The sequence below is a fragment of the Uranotaenia lowii genome, chromosome 3, assembly GCF_029784155.1.
Source record: "Uranotaenia lowii strain MFRU-FL chromosome 3, ASM2978415v1, whole genome shotgun sequence".
In the NCBI taxonomy this organism is placed as follows: domain Eukaryota; kingdom Metazoa; phylum Arthropoda; class Insecta; order Diptera; family Culicidae; genus Uranotaenia; species Uranotaenia lowii.
Window position 1 is genome coordinate 313,133,645 of NC_073693.1, and position 13,973 is coordinate 313,147,617.

The following is a 13,973-nucleotide window of genomic DNA, read 5'->3' on the forward strand; positions in this document are numbered from 1 at the left end:
CCGTGAGACTTAACGTATTCAGCCTCCAGACTCGATTCGGTGATCACACCCTCGATCTCCACGACTCGAGACGGAATATAGAGCTGATACTCTAAGTTGAAAAAGTTGCTCGCAAGAATCCCGTTTGCAGCCTTCCGGTCGGCCACAACAACGCGCAATTTGTTCGGTCGTACCTTGCTAACGCTGGTAACGGAGGGCCACCTAGCCAAATCTTTAGTGATTTGCACTACATTTAATGATTTTCCGTTAGTTTTGGGCCGGATAAAAACCACCCACGGCCCAGAAGAGGATGAATTATCCGGATAAACCCGGAGTCGAGTTGTCTTTTCCGCAGCTGCAGATGGAGTAGAAAGATCAACTGCCGGAGAAAGATGAGCATTTGAAGGACCAGCCTCCAAATGCTCCTCATCTTCGTAGACGATCTTTTCACTTTCTGCATCAGGCGGATCCGACCCCCCGCCTTCGCTCATATTTTATTAAAATAAAAGCGAAGCAAGAAATGGTCGAAAAAATTAGAGGGAAAATAGAAGAAGATAAAGGGAAAAAAGAAAAAAAGAATCACAAACTTGGTTTATAGTTTAATTGCTCCTTTGGTGATTGACCCAACCACGTGGTCCTTCCTCGTTGGTCGAAGATGGCTGCCACGTCTCAACTCGGTCTCAGGCGAGTATGACCCCTTTGATGATGCTATTTGTTTCGCCAAACAATGGCGGCGGCCCTCGTGGTCTCCTATTGTTTTCTGCGATTGCCTTAGTTAGCCACAAAAACAGCACTCAATTCACCAACAGTCTTTTAACGAGATCCCGATTAGCTGGGGAAAGTTAATTTCATCTGCCTTTGGCAGGAACACGCGAGTCCTTTGTTTACACGCGGCACAAAACACCTTTTAACCGTCCGAACGGCACTTACACCCGGATATAGTGGACGAAGTCTCACTCACTTGTTCGCGATTATCGGAAGGCAACAAAACGCGACTGCACACGACGAGTGATGCGAGACGAATGAATAAGGAGGGGATGTTGATCGTTGGAACCGGAGAATCATCATCTGTATCTGAATTATGAATTGGAAAAATGAATTTTGAATCTGAATCTGAAACTTTATTGAAATTTCGAAAATAGAATCTTCCATATGAGTACTTTTGAAAGCTGAACGATGAAATTGGTTTTAAAATCTGTTGATTATACTGTTGTTTTTAACGTTTTTCCTTTTCTTAGTTTTTAACTTTATTTTTTATTCACTCATCCGTTCTAGAGACGCTATAAGAAATTTTAAGGCTTGTAGTTTATTTAAACTCATCAAAAAATATCTTCTGGAAATTCTAGTGAGATCTTTGATTACATCACCCATTTATTATGAAAAGCTTTAAATTTCTGTCTTCCATTCGATGCAAAATTTATAGTTTTGAAAACCTTGTAACGTAAATAAAATATGATTTTTAAACTATGTTCCTCTGCAATTATAGCGCAAAAAAATCTTTTAAAATCATTTAAAAAATCGAAGAATTTATAGTTTTGAAAACCTTGTAACGTAAATAAAATATGATTTTTAAACTATGTTCCTCTGCAATTATAGCGCAAAAATAATCTTTTAAAATCATTTAAAAAATCGAAGAAACGTGCTTCAGAAAAGTGCTATCAAGTGCTCAAAAAAAATCTCTTGGGTGTAAGCTAAGTTAAGGTTGTCAGATCGCCCGGTTTTATCCGGGTTTGTCCGGTTATTTATTACAAAATTTGGGAACAGTCCGGTTGACCGGATTTCATTGAAAAATGCCTGGATTCTATTCACTTCATTTGGTAAATCAAAGAAGAAAAATACAAAAATTTTTGTATGCCTTCAAAATGAAATTTTTTGCGCAAGTTTTTAAAAAATAATCATGAATGCGCTTTAAAATCTGTCGATGAATTTTGACGAAAGAAAACTTCTTTCAATATTCATATCGGTTTAGAAACGAAAGAAATTAACAATTAAAATGGGATGGATGAGAATGGATAATTGTTGGGATTCATTTTAATTTCGAATAATAAACTTAAACTTAAACTTAAACTTAAATGTATTTAGGTAGCAGATTAAAAAACCATTTTTTGTATGCCTCATAGTCAGCACATTTTCAGATGGCAGAAGTTTCGCTTATTTTCACAGATTCAATAAAATCATTCCGAACAAAGTAACCTTCGATTAATTTTAGCATCCGGAAGAAGTTGAAAAATTATTTTTGTCTATCCCACGAAAATGGCCTTCCGTCAAGTTATTTGCAACAGTATTGGCCTGAATCAAATTTCGAAGGCCCCGAGACTGATGGTGGTGCCCCGGGCATCGATGGCGTCCCAGAAATGTCCCAATGAACCCCCACGGCCATGCCCCCCTTGCCATCCCGGTGGTTCGTCATCGCGATCCTCGGGGTCGGGAAAACAGTACCAGATTGCCTCCGGTTACCACAAGATCAAAGAAATGCAGGCCAAATTCCAAGTCCGGGACAACAAGCCAGTCTTTCTGAAGGGCCCCATGGATCATACGATGTATCTGACCACCTGTGGACTGGCCTTATGCGGACTTCTCGGATCAGTGTTTGTCATCGCTACAGTTATCCTATCCTGAGACTCTGAGACTTGAAAGTATAATGGTGTTTTAATAAATTATGTTTCCTTTTACAAATAAATAACTTAAATAATCAACGCTTGATTTAATTCAGATCCAACTGCTTCGCTATGCGGTTTATCTCGTTGTCCAGGACCTTGTTCTTCTTCTCGCAGATGTAATTGAATCTGGCCGAGCAATCTTGACCTTTGTACCCGTACGTGTAGAGAGCTCCGTTGTAGGTAAGCGTAAGACATCTTCCGGTGCCAGTTATTTCCAGGGTAGGTTCCGCAGGTTTCTGTGGTTTATTAACGATCTTCGTTCCCTCTTTATTGGTTTCCGGTTTCGTCGTAGTAGTGTTTTTATTGCCAGACGTTATCGATGTGAGATTTGTGTTTGGATTCACCGGTTTGGCCGACTGGGTCCAAATCCACAACAATCCGGGATTGAGACCGCCCAACCAAAACTCTTTACCTCGGTGCTGTTGGTTGTTCAAAATGTAGGCAACTACATCCTGGAACTCCGACGAGGATTCAAACTCTGCCAGATGGGCCCCATAAGATTTGCACAAAGCATTTGCCGATTTCCAATTTAGGCCGCGATCCACTCCAAAATGATAGCATATATCGTGAACCCTGGTGAAGTTATCGGGGCACGTTTCTAAAAAAGATAATTTTATTAAAATTTTTAACATCCCTGAATCCTATTCTAATCAACGTACCAACTTTTTGATTGTTCCCGGCCATGAGATAGTAAATTATTTGCTCAGCCCGCCTCAACCGATTTTCCATGTAATCCACTCGATAGACCAACTTCTCGATGGCGCCCAGCAGGTACAGATCCGTCTCAGAAACTTCCCTCGGCGAGGAAAGCAACTCAGTAGGGCTAGCTCCGCCAAAAGTTTGGCGCATCGGAGTAAAAGTGCTCTGGCCACTCGGTGGAGTCAGTTGGTTCTCGGCGTACCCAGAAGGACCTATCACCTTGCCGATCGGGGCAGCCACTTCCACAGCCTCCCCGATACGCTTGTTGATGAAGAAGCTCGATGCCGGAATGTACTGATGCGTTTGGCCGACCGCTATCGTTGGAATCACACGACCTGTTCGGCTGGAGGTGTTGAGGCTGAAGAAGAAGAAATAGAATGGTAGATTGTCATAATTTGAAACAACCTGAAATAAAAATCTGAAAGCAGCAATAAATCTGATAATCAGGATGTAAAAAAAAATCTCATACCGCATTTCGCCTAAACTTATGTGAAAATGTGTTTTCATGGCTAATTTTCATATTCCTATATCTTTTGGCAAAGCGAAATGAATAATTGTCCTCCCACTCAATCAAACCGCCGTTCCTTTAAGAAATCGTTACCTAGCGGATAATGTGAAAATATATTTTTTATGAACTGCAGTATCAGAACCAGAAATAAAAAAGTAGTATAGAAGTTCACAACTCGTGTGAAAGTGATCATTAATAACACCAAGAACTGTATTCAAAAAAATGCAACACTTTCATTTGTGAATAGCTTTTGAACGGATGGATGAAAAATGATGAAATTTTCAGTGATACTACCCAGTAAAGTATTTAGTGTTTACATGTGCAAAATTTTGTGGATATCGTTCAAGTAGTTTTTGCGATAGCGTCTAATGGATAAATTCATTGACCTAAAATGTTGTTCAGGATAGCGAGACCCCAAAAACCTAGAAATCAACTATGCGATCAAAATTCATTTGGTATATTGTTCTTGAAATCTTTGAGGATCAAACAGTAAGCTAAAATCCGCTCAAAAGTTATCCACAAACGAAAGTGTTGGATTTTATTCGAATCCAGTCCTAAGTTTACTAATCAAATCTAATGTTTTGAGTTCGTCTTGGTACATATTCGTACCTGAAAATTAACACATTTTCAAAGGTGATGGGAAGTATTAGAGAAACATAAAATATCAAAGAAAGAAAGAACATAAACCATATATACATTTTTCCTTAATATGTAGAGTAAGGGAATGTCTTATTCAAAATTCCGAACACCGACTAATGAAACATCTAATGGAAATTACAAGTTGCACATATGTAATAAAAAGAATAAAAATTGAAACTCCGATGACTGGATGATATCTGCAGACTGCTTATGAGGTAAAGTCAGAGATTAATCGTTTACTTTAGAGTTATTTGTTGAATTGTTTAGTCTTTAAATAATGAAACGGTTCAGAAAAAAAGAAAATTTTATCGTCCAGAGCTCTGGGCGACATCTAGCTCATCATTCCCGAACCAAAAGCTCCTGTGTGAACATTTCCTATTCCAGAAGCGCCATCACTATCAAAGGTAGGTATAATCACTAACTATTGAGATGATGGTTGACAAAAAGGGAACACAGTGTTACATCAGTTTATCCGAGATATTAACCGAACAGTAGCGCTACAAAGTGCTCCATACAAGAGTTTAGAGAATTTGGGAAGCTTTTAGGAACAGGCATATAATTAAAAGGGAATTAACTCTTAATGTTTTTTTTGATAATTATTGGACAAAATTTTGTCATGAAAAGGTACTTGCAAGACACGTCGACGGAAATACATTAGATTTTTTTACAAAAATGTTCCAAAAATGTGCAAACAGCTCTCACATAAGAGCAGACATTCCAGAAGTACATTTTTCATAAATGAAATATCACTCGTAAATAAATCTATAAAAAATTTAAATCATTTTAAATCTTCTTCCAGTACAAAAAAACAACTCAAACACTTCATTGATTCCAGAAAAAAACATCAAATTTGTTACTTTTTTTTAACAAAAAACAGGATAAAATTCCGGTTTTTTCAACCAAGTTTTTTCCTTGTTAGAATGCTTTCCAAAACAGAACTTTCGTAAAGTTAGTTTACAAGTATCTCCAACAATTTTTTTTAATGAATGTTTTTGTGAAAATATTACTTTTTCATTCAAAAACTTTTAAAGCATTTAGATGTGTTTCCAATCGCAAGAAAAACACCAGTTTTTGAAACTCAATTTATCGCTTAGTAGCTATCAAATTTTTTTCAAAAAAATTTAAAACACTAGAAGAAGACCTAAAAGTTGATTCTACTTGCTTTTTAAGAGATCTCTGAAGTAAAAAGTCGTAGTAAAAAGAGGTTAAAATTCATCGAAAATGTACACCTTTTGTTTACCTTTTTTCCTAACTACAAAACGTCAAACATTTACCTGGCATCGCGGATCAGTGTAAGCACCATCACCATGAGCAAACAACAAAATTTGAATCTCATTTTAAAGACCGAAAAAGCAAATACATATGATTAACGGAGATACGTTTCTTGGTTTAAAAATTACTAATTCTGGTCCTTAAAATTCATAAATTTTGATTCCTGTAGCCTGGTAGGAACAATTTGTACATTAAACCGAAGTTTCTCAAAAAATGCTGATGACTTCAAATTCGGTTTTGTCAAATTCTGACCATTTGTCCTCCGGGAAAATGAAATGGAAGTTTTTGTATCATTGTGAATGTATGGATAAAAGAAATCTCTTAATTTTTTATCTGAAATCACACAATAAAATCAAAACAGTTTTTGGACTGAATTCTCGCCTTCATAATTAATCGATTTCCTTGAAAAGCATACGGTTTTAGAAAATCCTTCTTTGTAACTTGAATTTACTTCTTTGCGGCTGTTTCTATTTATACAAAACGGTCGATGTTATGAAAATAAAGTTTACGATAATAAGTATACCTTTTAATGTTATTTATGATTCAAGTATTTACAGTAGGGTTGTTCGATATTTTGGGAAAAACTCGATTCCCAAGATCGATTCAGCTAAATAAATCCAGGATCGATCCACCTAAAAAATCGAAGCCAAAGTATCGATCTCTGCCCTTTTGAAATTTGTTTTAGAAGGGTTGTTTTCTGAAGGCAACTTTATGCTGAATTATATAGCAAAAAGCCGCAGAAATGCTCATACATTTGAATATTTTTGAAATGCTTAGATACATAAGGGTGGCAATTAATGTATAGTAGAAATAGAACTACTAAAACCGACCATATGTGAAAATTTTGTAAATTAGCTTACCTGTGCAAAGTTTAAATCAGACTTGTTTTAGGCGTCAAATATTTGTTTTTTCTACCCTCATGAACCACCTAGAAAAGGGGGTTTCAAATGGGAATCGATAAAATCTAAATTTTAGTTTTGGTGCGAATTGACTTCAAAATTCAAAAATCGTCAAAATTTGGTGTCATCTCATCTCAACATAATTTTTGGCTAAAAATATACTTTTTGGGACTTGTTTTAGAAAACCGATGCCTTTATATGCATATAAAATTACATCCAGAATGGCCAGCGAACCGGGAAAACCCGGAAATTGAAAATGAAACGGGGAAATCCGGGAAAAACTGGAATTTCGAATCAAAACCACCAAAATTATTTATGAATAGTATTTCCCAAATACCTATTATAAACATATGAAATCATAAAGTTCATTCATTTCATAATGACGAATTTTTTTCTCAGAAACTCAGAAACGGGATTTTCCCGGGAACAGTAGAAAATTTCTTAACACATTGGGATTTTTGACTCAGCGCATACATTCGTGGTGCAAAGAAATGTTATGTCGTAAAAGTATGAATACAATACTCGTATAGCGTTAATTAATCAAAGGTTTTAATGTTTTCTACCGTTTTGCACTTTGTTTTACGAATTTCCGTTATTTTTGTAAATTTATTTTCTGCATATCGGTGAAAATGTATATTTATTCTTGGAGAAAGAATATCAGAATTGAAAATTGATAAAGATGGATAGTAAAGTTAGGAGAAAATTTACAGATGTTGAAAAGAGTGAAAGAGTATTTTTACGAGGAAAACTTGTTAACGTATATCATGCTTTACCCCGCAACATTTCATTATTTAGGAGAAGCAGGACAGTTTCCACAGATTTTTAGCCTCCTCAAGTACAAGACATAATATTTTTCAATTTTTTCTCCTTGTTTATATCCGGAAAATACAAGACTTACCAATGAACAGTTTCTGGTTGGAATGCTGCAATGTGCCCGCTAAAGAGTTAGTTTTGCCGTCCATTACGATTTTTTTTAAATATCTTCCCACAAGCAGTCCAAATATTTTGCGCATTATTTGACCACCGTATTTTGTTTATTTTACCGGTGGGCAGCTTTTCTATCTTGTAGAAATGAAGTCAGGCCAATTTATAAGTCAGCTAGAGGAACCAGTCAGGAAAATTTGTCTTATTTTTATCATTTCTTCTATTCGTATTTTAGGATTGAGCTTGAAAAAAACCTCTCATATTCCTCTCACTTCATGAAATCAATAATCTTCACTTTTAATCAAATGTTAGCTTACTATTGGATCCTCTAGGACTTCTTAAATGATTCGTCATGTGAATTTAAGTCGAATAGTTGATTTCCAGTTGTTTTTGGGTCTCCCACTGAAACTTTTCTGATTTTTTCTCGATTTTCCTAAAAAAATTTTGAACTTCAGTATTCGACGCTATCTCAAAAACCACTTGACAGAGTGTCACCAAATTTTGTACACGTATACATTACATTACTAGAATGCGTGACTGAAAATTTAATCAATTTCCATCCATGTATTCAAAAGTTATTCAAAAAACAAAGTATTGCATTTTTTTCGAATACATTCCTTATGACATTATTTTTAGCTTTTTTCAATCGAGTTATCGGTACCATCAAAAAATAAAAAAATATCATAACAATACTCCAAATTTTTATTTGACTTATAAAATATTAAAAAATATTAAAATTCTAATAAAATTCAACTTTCTTTGTTTGTTTATACGGCCACCATTTTGTTTACATCATTTGCTTAAACCAGTAATCGCATTCTTTATTTTATAAAATTTAAAAGAAAATTTAACGTAACAGTAATTTTCAAATTTAAATAGGATTTCAAATTGAAAAATCGAATGAAAACATGCATTTTGAAGTTGAACAGAAGATTCAGGCTCAGAATTCAGATAAATTTTAAAGGTTATCGAGCGAAAATACTCATCCAGTATTTTGAATATGAGAACGGAAATTTAATTTCTGATTGCTGCATAAGATTCATGTAATGTAATAAGATTCAGCGAATCTGTTTTAAGAACTGCATAATAAAAAAAAAAAAAGAATATCAATCAGTAGCACAGACAGCAATACCATAAAACTTAATTTTTTATTCCGAAGATAAGCGTCAGAAATTAAAATTAACATTCGAATTATGAATCCTTGAATGAACTTGAAATAAAGTTGATTTATGGATCGGTTACTCAGTACGAAATTCGGCCTTCATGATTATATCTCGAATTTAAGAATTCAGAAACCAGAGTTCAATAGTAAAATTCGGAATTTTAACTTGAAATTATATTGAAACTATATTTTATCTTACGAAAATAATAAAAATAAAGGATTTTCACTTATAATAAGTGAAGTTGATGTGAATGTTTGAAAAGAAGATAACAATTTTCGGTTAAGGTTAGGCCAACTAGCATTATTTCTCACAGTATTACCATCACCGTAACCTGAAAACCTTTGAATATCAAGGATACTAAACAATTTTAAGTCCTCTCGAACTTTTACGTTCAACTTTCATAAAAATATCTATTTATATTGTCAAAAACCCCGATAAGCATATTTATTTGTGTATTTTTGAATACGGAAAATCATAACATTTCAATCGTGAAAACCGGGAAAACGGGAATTTGATAATATTAACTCGCTGGCCATCCTGTACATCGCAAATCGTGTCAATCGACACGTTTACCATCTAGATATATGTTTAAGGCTTCTTAGATTATAATTAAATTACTTATTAAAGATATAAAACCGGTAAATAGAGACTTTGTGCTTTTTTTTGTTTTTGTATTGAAAATCGTCAAATAAGAAGTTGCTAGAATTGTTGATTGATGGTTGTGCCATCGAAGGAGTGCGTCAGGTCCATACTTAGCATGACTATACAATCAAGAAAATCGCCGTCAAATACGAATCAGCCGATATATGACATTCTGGTCAAAAATAATTTATGTAAAATAGGTGATCATGCCACACTTCGACTATTGCGCTACAATATCGCTTAACACATCTGACACACACAAATCGACTGCAAAGAATCTATATATATAAAAAGCAATTATCTGTATGTTTGTTTGTTTGTTTGTCCTCTATAGACTCAGCCGTCTTAAGAGCTAGAGGTCTGAAATTTGGCATGGATACTCATTAGGTCCAGGAAGGATGAAAAATGTTTTCAGATTTTTGGATGACCCCTTCTGAAAGGGGTCGTCCATACAAGACAAATAATGTTTTCGCAATATTGACGTTATTTTTCGTCTGATTGTGTTGAAAATTTGCACATGAGAGTTTTAAAAGCCGAGCAATCGATTACAGTTATCAAATTTAGGGTCAGGGGTCGGCCGAAGGGGTCGTCCATATTCACTGATTAACGTTTTTGCTATATTGGCGTTATTATGCATCGGATTGTGATGAAAATTTGCACATGAGTGTTTTGAGAGACGAGCAAACGATTACAGTTATCAAATTTAGGGTCAGGGGTCGGCCAAAGGGGTCGTCCATATTCACTGATTAATGTTTTTGCGATATTGGCGTTACTATACATCGGATTGTGATGAAAATTTGCACATGAGTGTTCTGAGAGACGAGCATTCGATTACAGTTATCAAATTTAGGGTCAGGGGTCGGCAAAAGGGGTCGTCCATATCCACTGATTGATGTTTTTGCGATATTGGCGTTATTATAGAACGTATTGTGATGAAAATTAGCACATGAGTGTTTTGAGAAACGAGCAATCGATTTCAAGTTTTGAATTGCGGATCAGAAGTCGGCTGAGGGAGTAGTTCATACCCAATTTTAATGTTTTTGCGATTTTGACGTTATTCTACATTGGATTGAGATGAAAATTTCCGCATAGGAGTTTTGAGGGACGCTCTTTTGCTTTCAGGTTTCAAATCTTGACTCAGGGTTCGGCAAAAGGGGTTATTATCTGTTCACTGTTTTTAGGATATTCTCTTGGTTGAACATAGAATTGTAATGAAAATTGGCACATGGGAGTTTAACAGAATAGATAATTGATTTCAGGTGTCAACTTTTGAATCGTGATAAAAAAAAGGCCGTCCATATTAGTTGCTCACTGTTTTCGCGATATTGTCGTGACCATGCATCGGATTGAATTGAAAATGTTCAGATGAGGGTTATAAACTATGAGTAATTGACTCCAGGTAGCATGTTCCGTGTCAAGGGTCGGCGAAAGGGGCGTCTATATTCACTGTTCACTGTTTTCAAGATCCTGACGTTATTTTACATATAATTTGAAAAGAAAAAATGGCACGAGGGAGTTTTGAGGAACGTAAAATTGGTTTCAATTATCGAATTTCGGGCCATGGGACAGAAAAAGAGGGTTTCATTGAAAGTTCAGTGTTTTGAGCAATAATTTGGATGGAGGCTGTTAATTGATACCAATTTAAGTGTGAAGGTCAAGCAAAAGAGTCGTGCACATAAACAAATAGTACATGTTTCTGCCATAATGTCTGGATTTTGCAACCGATCGAGAAGAAAACACTCTCACATAAATTTTAATAAAAAGTCAATCAACCGTTTAATTTGAATTTCAAGTAATAGTAATAGTAGCGACTTTAAACACTGTTGAATTTTTTCCCCAAAATTGTCGAAAGAATGTTTCAATTCATTTTCTAAACTCATTTTGGCGTACCAATGATTTAAAGCGAAACGAAGTTCGTACGGGATCAGCTAGTACAAAATAAAATTATGCGAGTAGTGATACGATGCAATCGATACACTCCCAGTGTTTCAATGCTCGATATTCTTGTTGTCACTGAAACAGAAAATTTCATATACTAATCAATTTCCTTTAAAACTGGAGTTACGACAAAAAAGCTATTAAGGGTTCAAGAGAGATACGCCCTTCTGAAGGATATGCTATACCAACACTGAATGGCCTTATTTTCCGTTCAATGTGGAACAACAAGGCGGTTATACCGCTCACCCTTGCGATTGACATACCTCTCTGCTATCCTTAATAACTTTTTTATTGTAACTTGTATCATCTTACGGTCTTCAAAGGAAAGGTGTGAAATGACATCTAGATTCTAGATTAAAAAAACAAATTTGGAGTAATTGGTGCATATGCCTGGAAGATAAAGCCAAAATGTGGATTCTACAGTTTTGCTAGACAAATGATGTCAGATTTCCATAGAAACTTAAGCGTCGTTGAGCTACCCTTTAGAGCTAACCAAATGAGCTGAAATTTGACATGGGCCCTTCTGCCGAGTCAATGAACGAGATGAGCCCCCAAGGCCACAAGGTTTTAATTCCGGAACATGACCCTATTTTTGATCACCCCTCTGCACAATCGTTTTTGCACTTTCTATAAAATTTAAACTTTTTAAACAGAGTTCAAGAGTGCCTTCCGCCTTAAAAAGTATGCTTTATGGTCTCACAAATCACAAGCCAATAGTTACCCCAAAGTGTACTCCTCCAACACCGAGGACCACAGGCCCTGTTGCTCTTCCGCTTCCGGTTCGGTCCACTGGGCCGGGTTCAGCTTGACAAAGGACTTGCGGCCACCTTTCTCCACCACATAAATGCAACTCACTGGCTCAATTACTATCATCACGACGATCAACATCAGCAGCAGCAGCAGCCACACCACTGCCGGCAACCTGATCCCTGACATCATTCCTTCCGTATGGATTCGCCTGATGCCTGAATGACTATCAATAGGGGCGTTTTTTTGCGCCTTCTTCTGATCCCTCGTAAACGGTTGGTCACGAATTTCTCTTTCACAATCACCTTTTGGCACAAATTTTTGTGTATGATGTCTTTATTATTATGCGGCTACAACGGCTTTCCGCGAAAGCTTTAGGCAACAAAGACCAGGCCACCAGTAGGTATCAATATGAGTAATCTATGACGTCGCCAAGGGATTGGCGGCACGTATTTATTATTACATGGAACTTCGCTCGGGTCGCTTTTTCCAAGCTACCTCGTATTATCTCACAGCACTTTTCCTCTCGTTCATGTCCAATCTCACTTTCGTTGTGAGTGCAATTCGTTGAGCATTTGGTGCTAGCGCCACTCTTCCAGGCCTCACCGTGCCCGATGGTGTCAATCAACTAGTTAAACCGATTACTCAATTCACGCAACACGCCTCGACCTAACCGGAACCGCGAAGTCGCACACCTACCTAGATCAAAGACCTTGAAGGTGGCTGGTTGATGGCGGGAAATACGCTATTTTGCAACACTTTTTGCCCTCGCTTTACTCATCATGGTTGATCACCTTCTTGGTCGATGGAAGAACTGCAAACAACGACACTCGTTGACACACTTGAAACTTCAACACGAACCAAATCCGCAGATAAACTCTCAAAAAAACTGAATACCTAATTCGTCGTCACCACCCGCAGTGAAAAGAAAGGTCAGGACCTGGATGGCCGCGAAAGAGAGAGAGTCTTCACCGAAAGTAGGGATAGTTTTCGCAAACAACTCTACGCAACCCGAATGTGCAAAAGTTGCAGGCACGTGTGCACAGCTTAATCGATCGCGCTCGTCTGAGACCGTGGTATGGATTTCTGAAACTGCATGGGCCATGGATTGATCGTTCTCCAGCCAGTTCCAGTTCCAGACCCAGGGAGAAGTGACCCAGCAGAAAACGACACAGACACGTTACCGTTGATATCTCCTTGTCAGGCCTGAGAAAGAAAGGCGCAGTCTCTCCGGGGAGTGTGAGCCCGAACACGATCTTGGCGATCTCTCGACGATCAATTTGCATGATCGAAGCCCATTTTTTTCGCAAACTGCTGCGCTGCATGCGTTTGGTACTTTCTTTTGAGTCATCTCATCTCGTATGGATCGGTTTATAATTAATGCTCATGGCAGCTATAATTATTTATTGTTGGTAATATCAATTAGGACGACCGACGGTTTAACCAACAAACAGATAAAAAACGAGGCGATCGTTATGTAATGGACTTCGGTGTCGAGTTTGTTAAGGAAACCTTGGAGAGTTAGCTCCATAATCATGATCGAAACAAAAATAAACCATTTCTAAAAATATCACGCTAAGCTATTTTCGTTTCGGAGAATAATGAACATTACGATAATCAAAGTTTAAGTTAGACTTACTTTAACATGATGAATTTTGTAAAAAATTGTGTATAAAAGAGATTTGTATTTTTACTTTGACAAAAGTTTACTATACCTTTTCTTAAATTTGAATAAAAGGTGATACGGTCAAAATTTGGTCAATATCAACTTGACGTATTTCTTTAAATTTTGCATTTAAAAAACCTGAACACCCCTCATTTTGAAGGTGTGTGTGTGTAGAATGTTGCTTCTATTTTGATTTTGGAATTTAGTCTTCAGTTGTCAAAATGCCGTCCAAGGAAG

The 13,973-nt window shown here is 36.6% G+C and overlaps 2 protein-coding genes across 2 annotated transcripts; one reads left to right on the plus strand and one right to left on the minus strand.

The window, feature by feature from the left end:
* The first annotated feature begins 2,107 nt into the window (after positions 1-2,107).
* Positions 2,108-2,621, plus strand: LOC129755727 (uncharacterized). The gene has a single exon (XM_055752349.1). It carries the CDS (start codon positions 2,233-2,235, stop codon positions 2,596-2,598), a length of 366 nt encoding a protein of 121 aa, XP_055608324.1. The 5' UTR covers positions 2,108-2,232; the 3' UTR covers positions 2,599-2,621.
* Positions 2,622-2,631: 10 nt separating this feature from the next.
* On the minus strand, positions 2,632-13,118 carry LOC129755726 (uncharacterized). The gene is made up of 3 exons (XM_055752347.1): positions 12,045-13,118; positions 3,299-3,696; positions 2,632-3,237 (listed from the first exon to the last, which is right to left on the minus strand). Exons 1-3 carry the CDS (start codon positions 12,260-12,262, stop codon positions 2,684-2,686), a joined length of 1,170 nt encoding a protein of 389 aa, XP_055608322.1. The 5' UTR covers positions 12,263-13,118; the 3' UTR covers positions 2,632-2,683.
* Between the last annotated feature and the right edge of the window lie 855 nt (positions 13,119-13,973).

Coding starts and splice junctions, on each gene's coding strand:
- LOC129755727 (XM_055752349.1), top strand. CDS start 2,233: ATGGCCTTCCGTCAAGTTATTTGCAACAGTATTGGCCTGAATCAAATT.
- LOC129755726 (XM_055752347.1), bottom strand. CDS start 12,262: ATGATGTCAGGGATCAGGTTGCCGGCAGTGGTGTGGCTGCTGCTGCTG. Junction 3,697..12,044: donor TTGGAGGAGTACACTTTGGG/GTAACTATTGGC, acceptor CTTCTTCTTCAG/CCTCAACACCTCCAGCCGAA. Junction 3,238..3,298: donor CGGGAACAATCAAAAAGTTG/GTACGTTGATTA, acceptor TATCTTTTTTAG/AAACGTGCCCCGATAACTTC.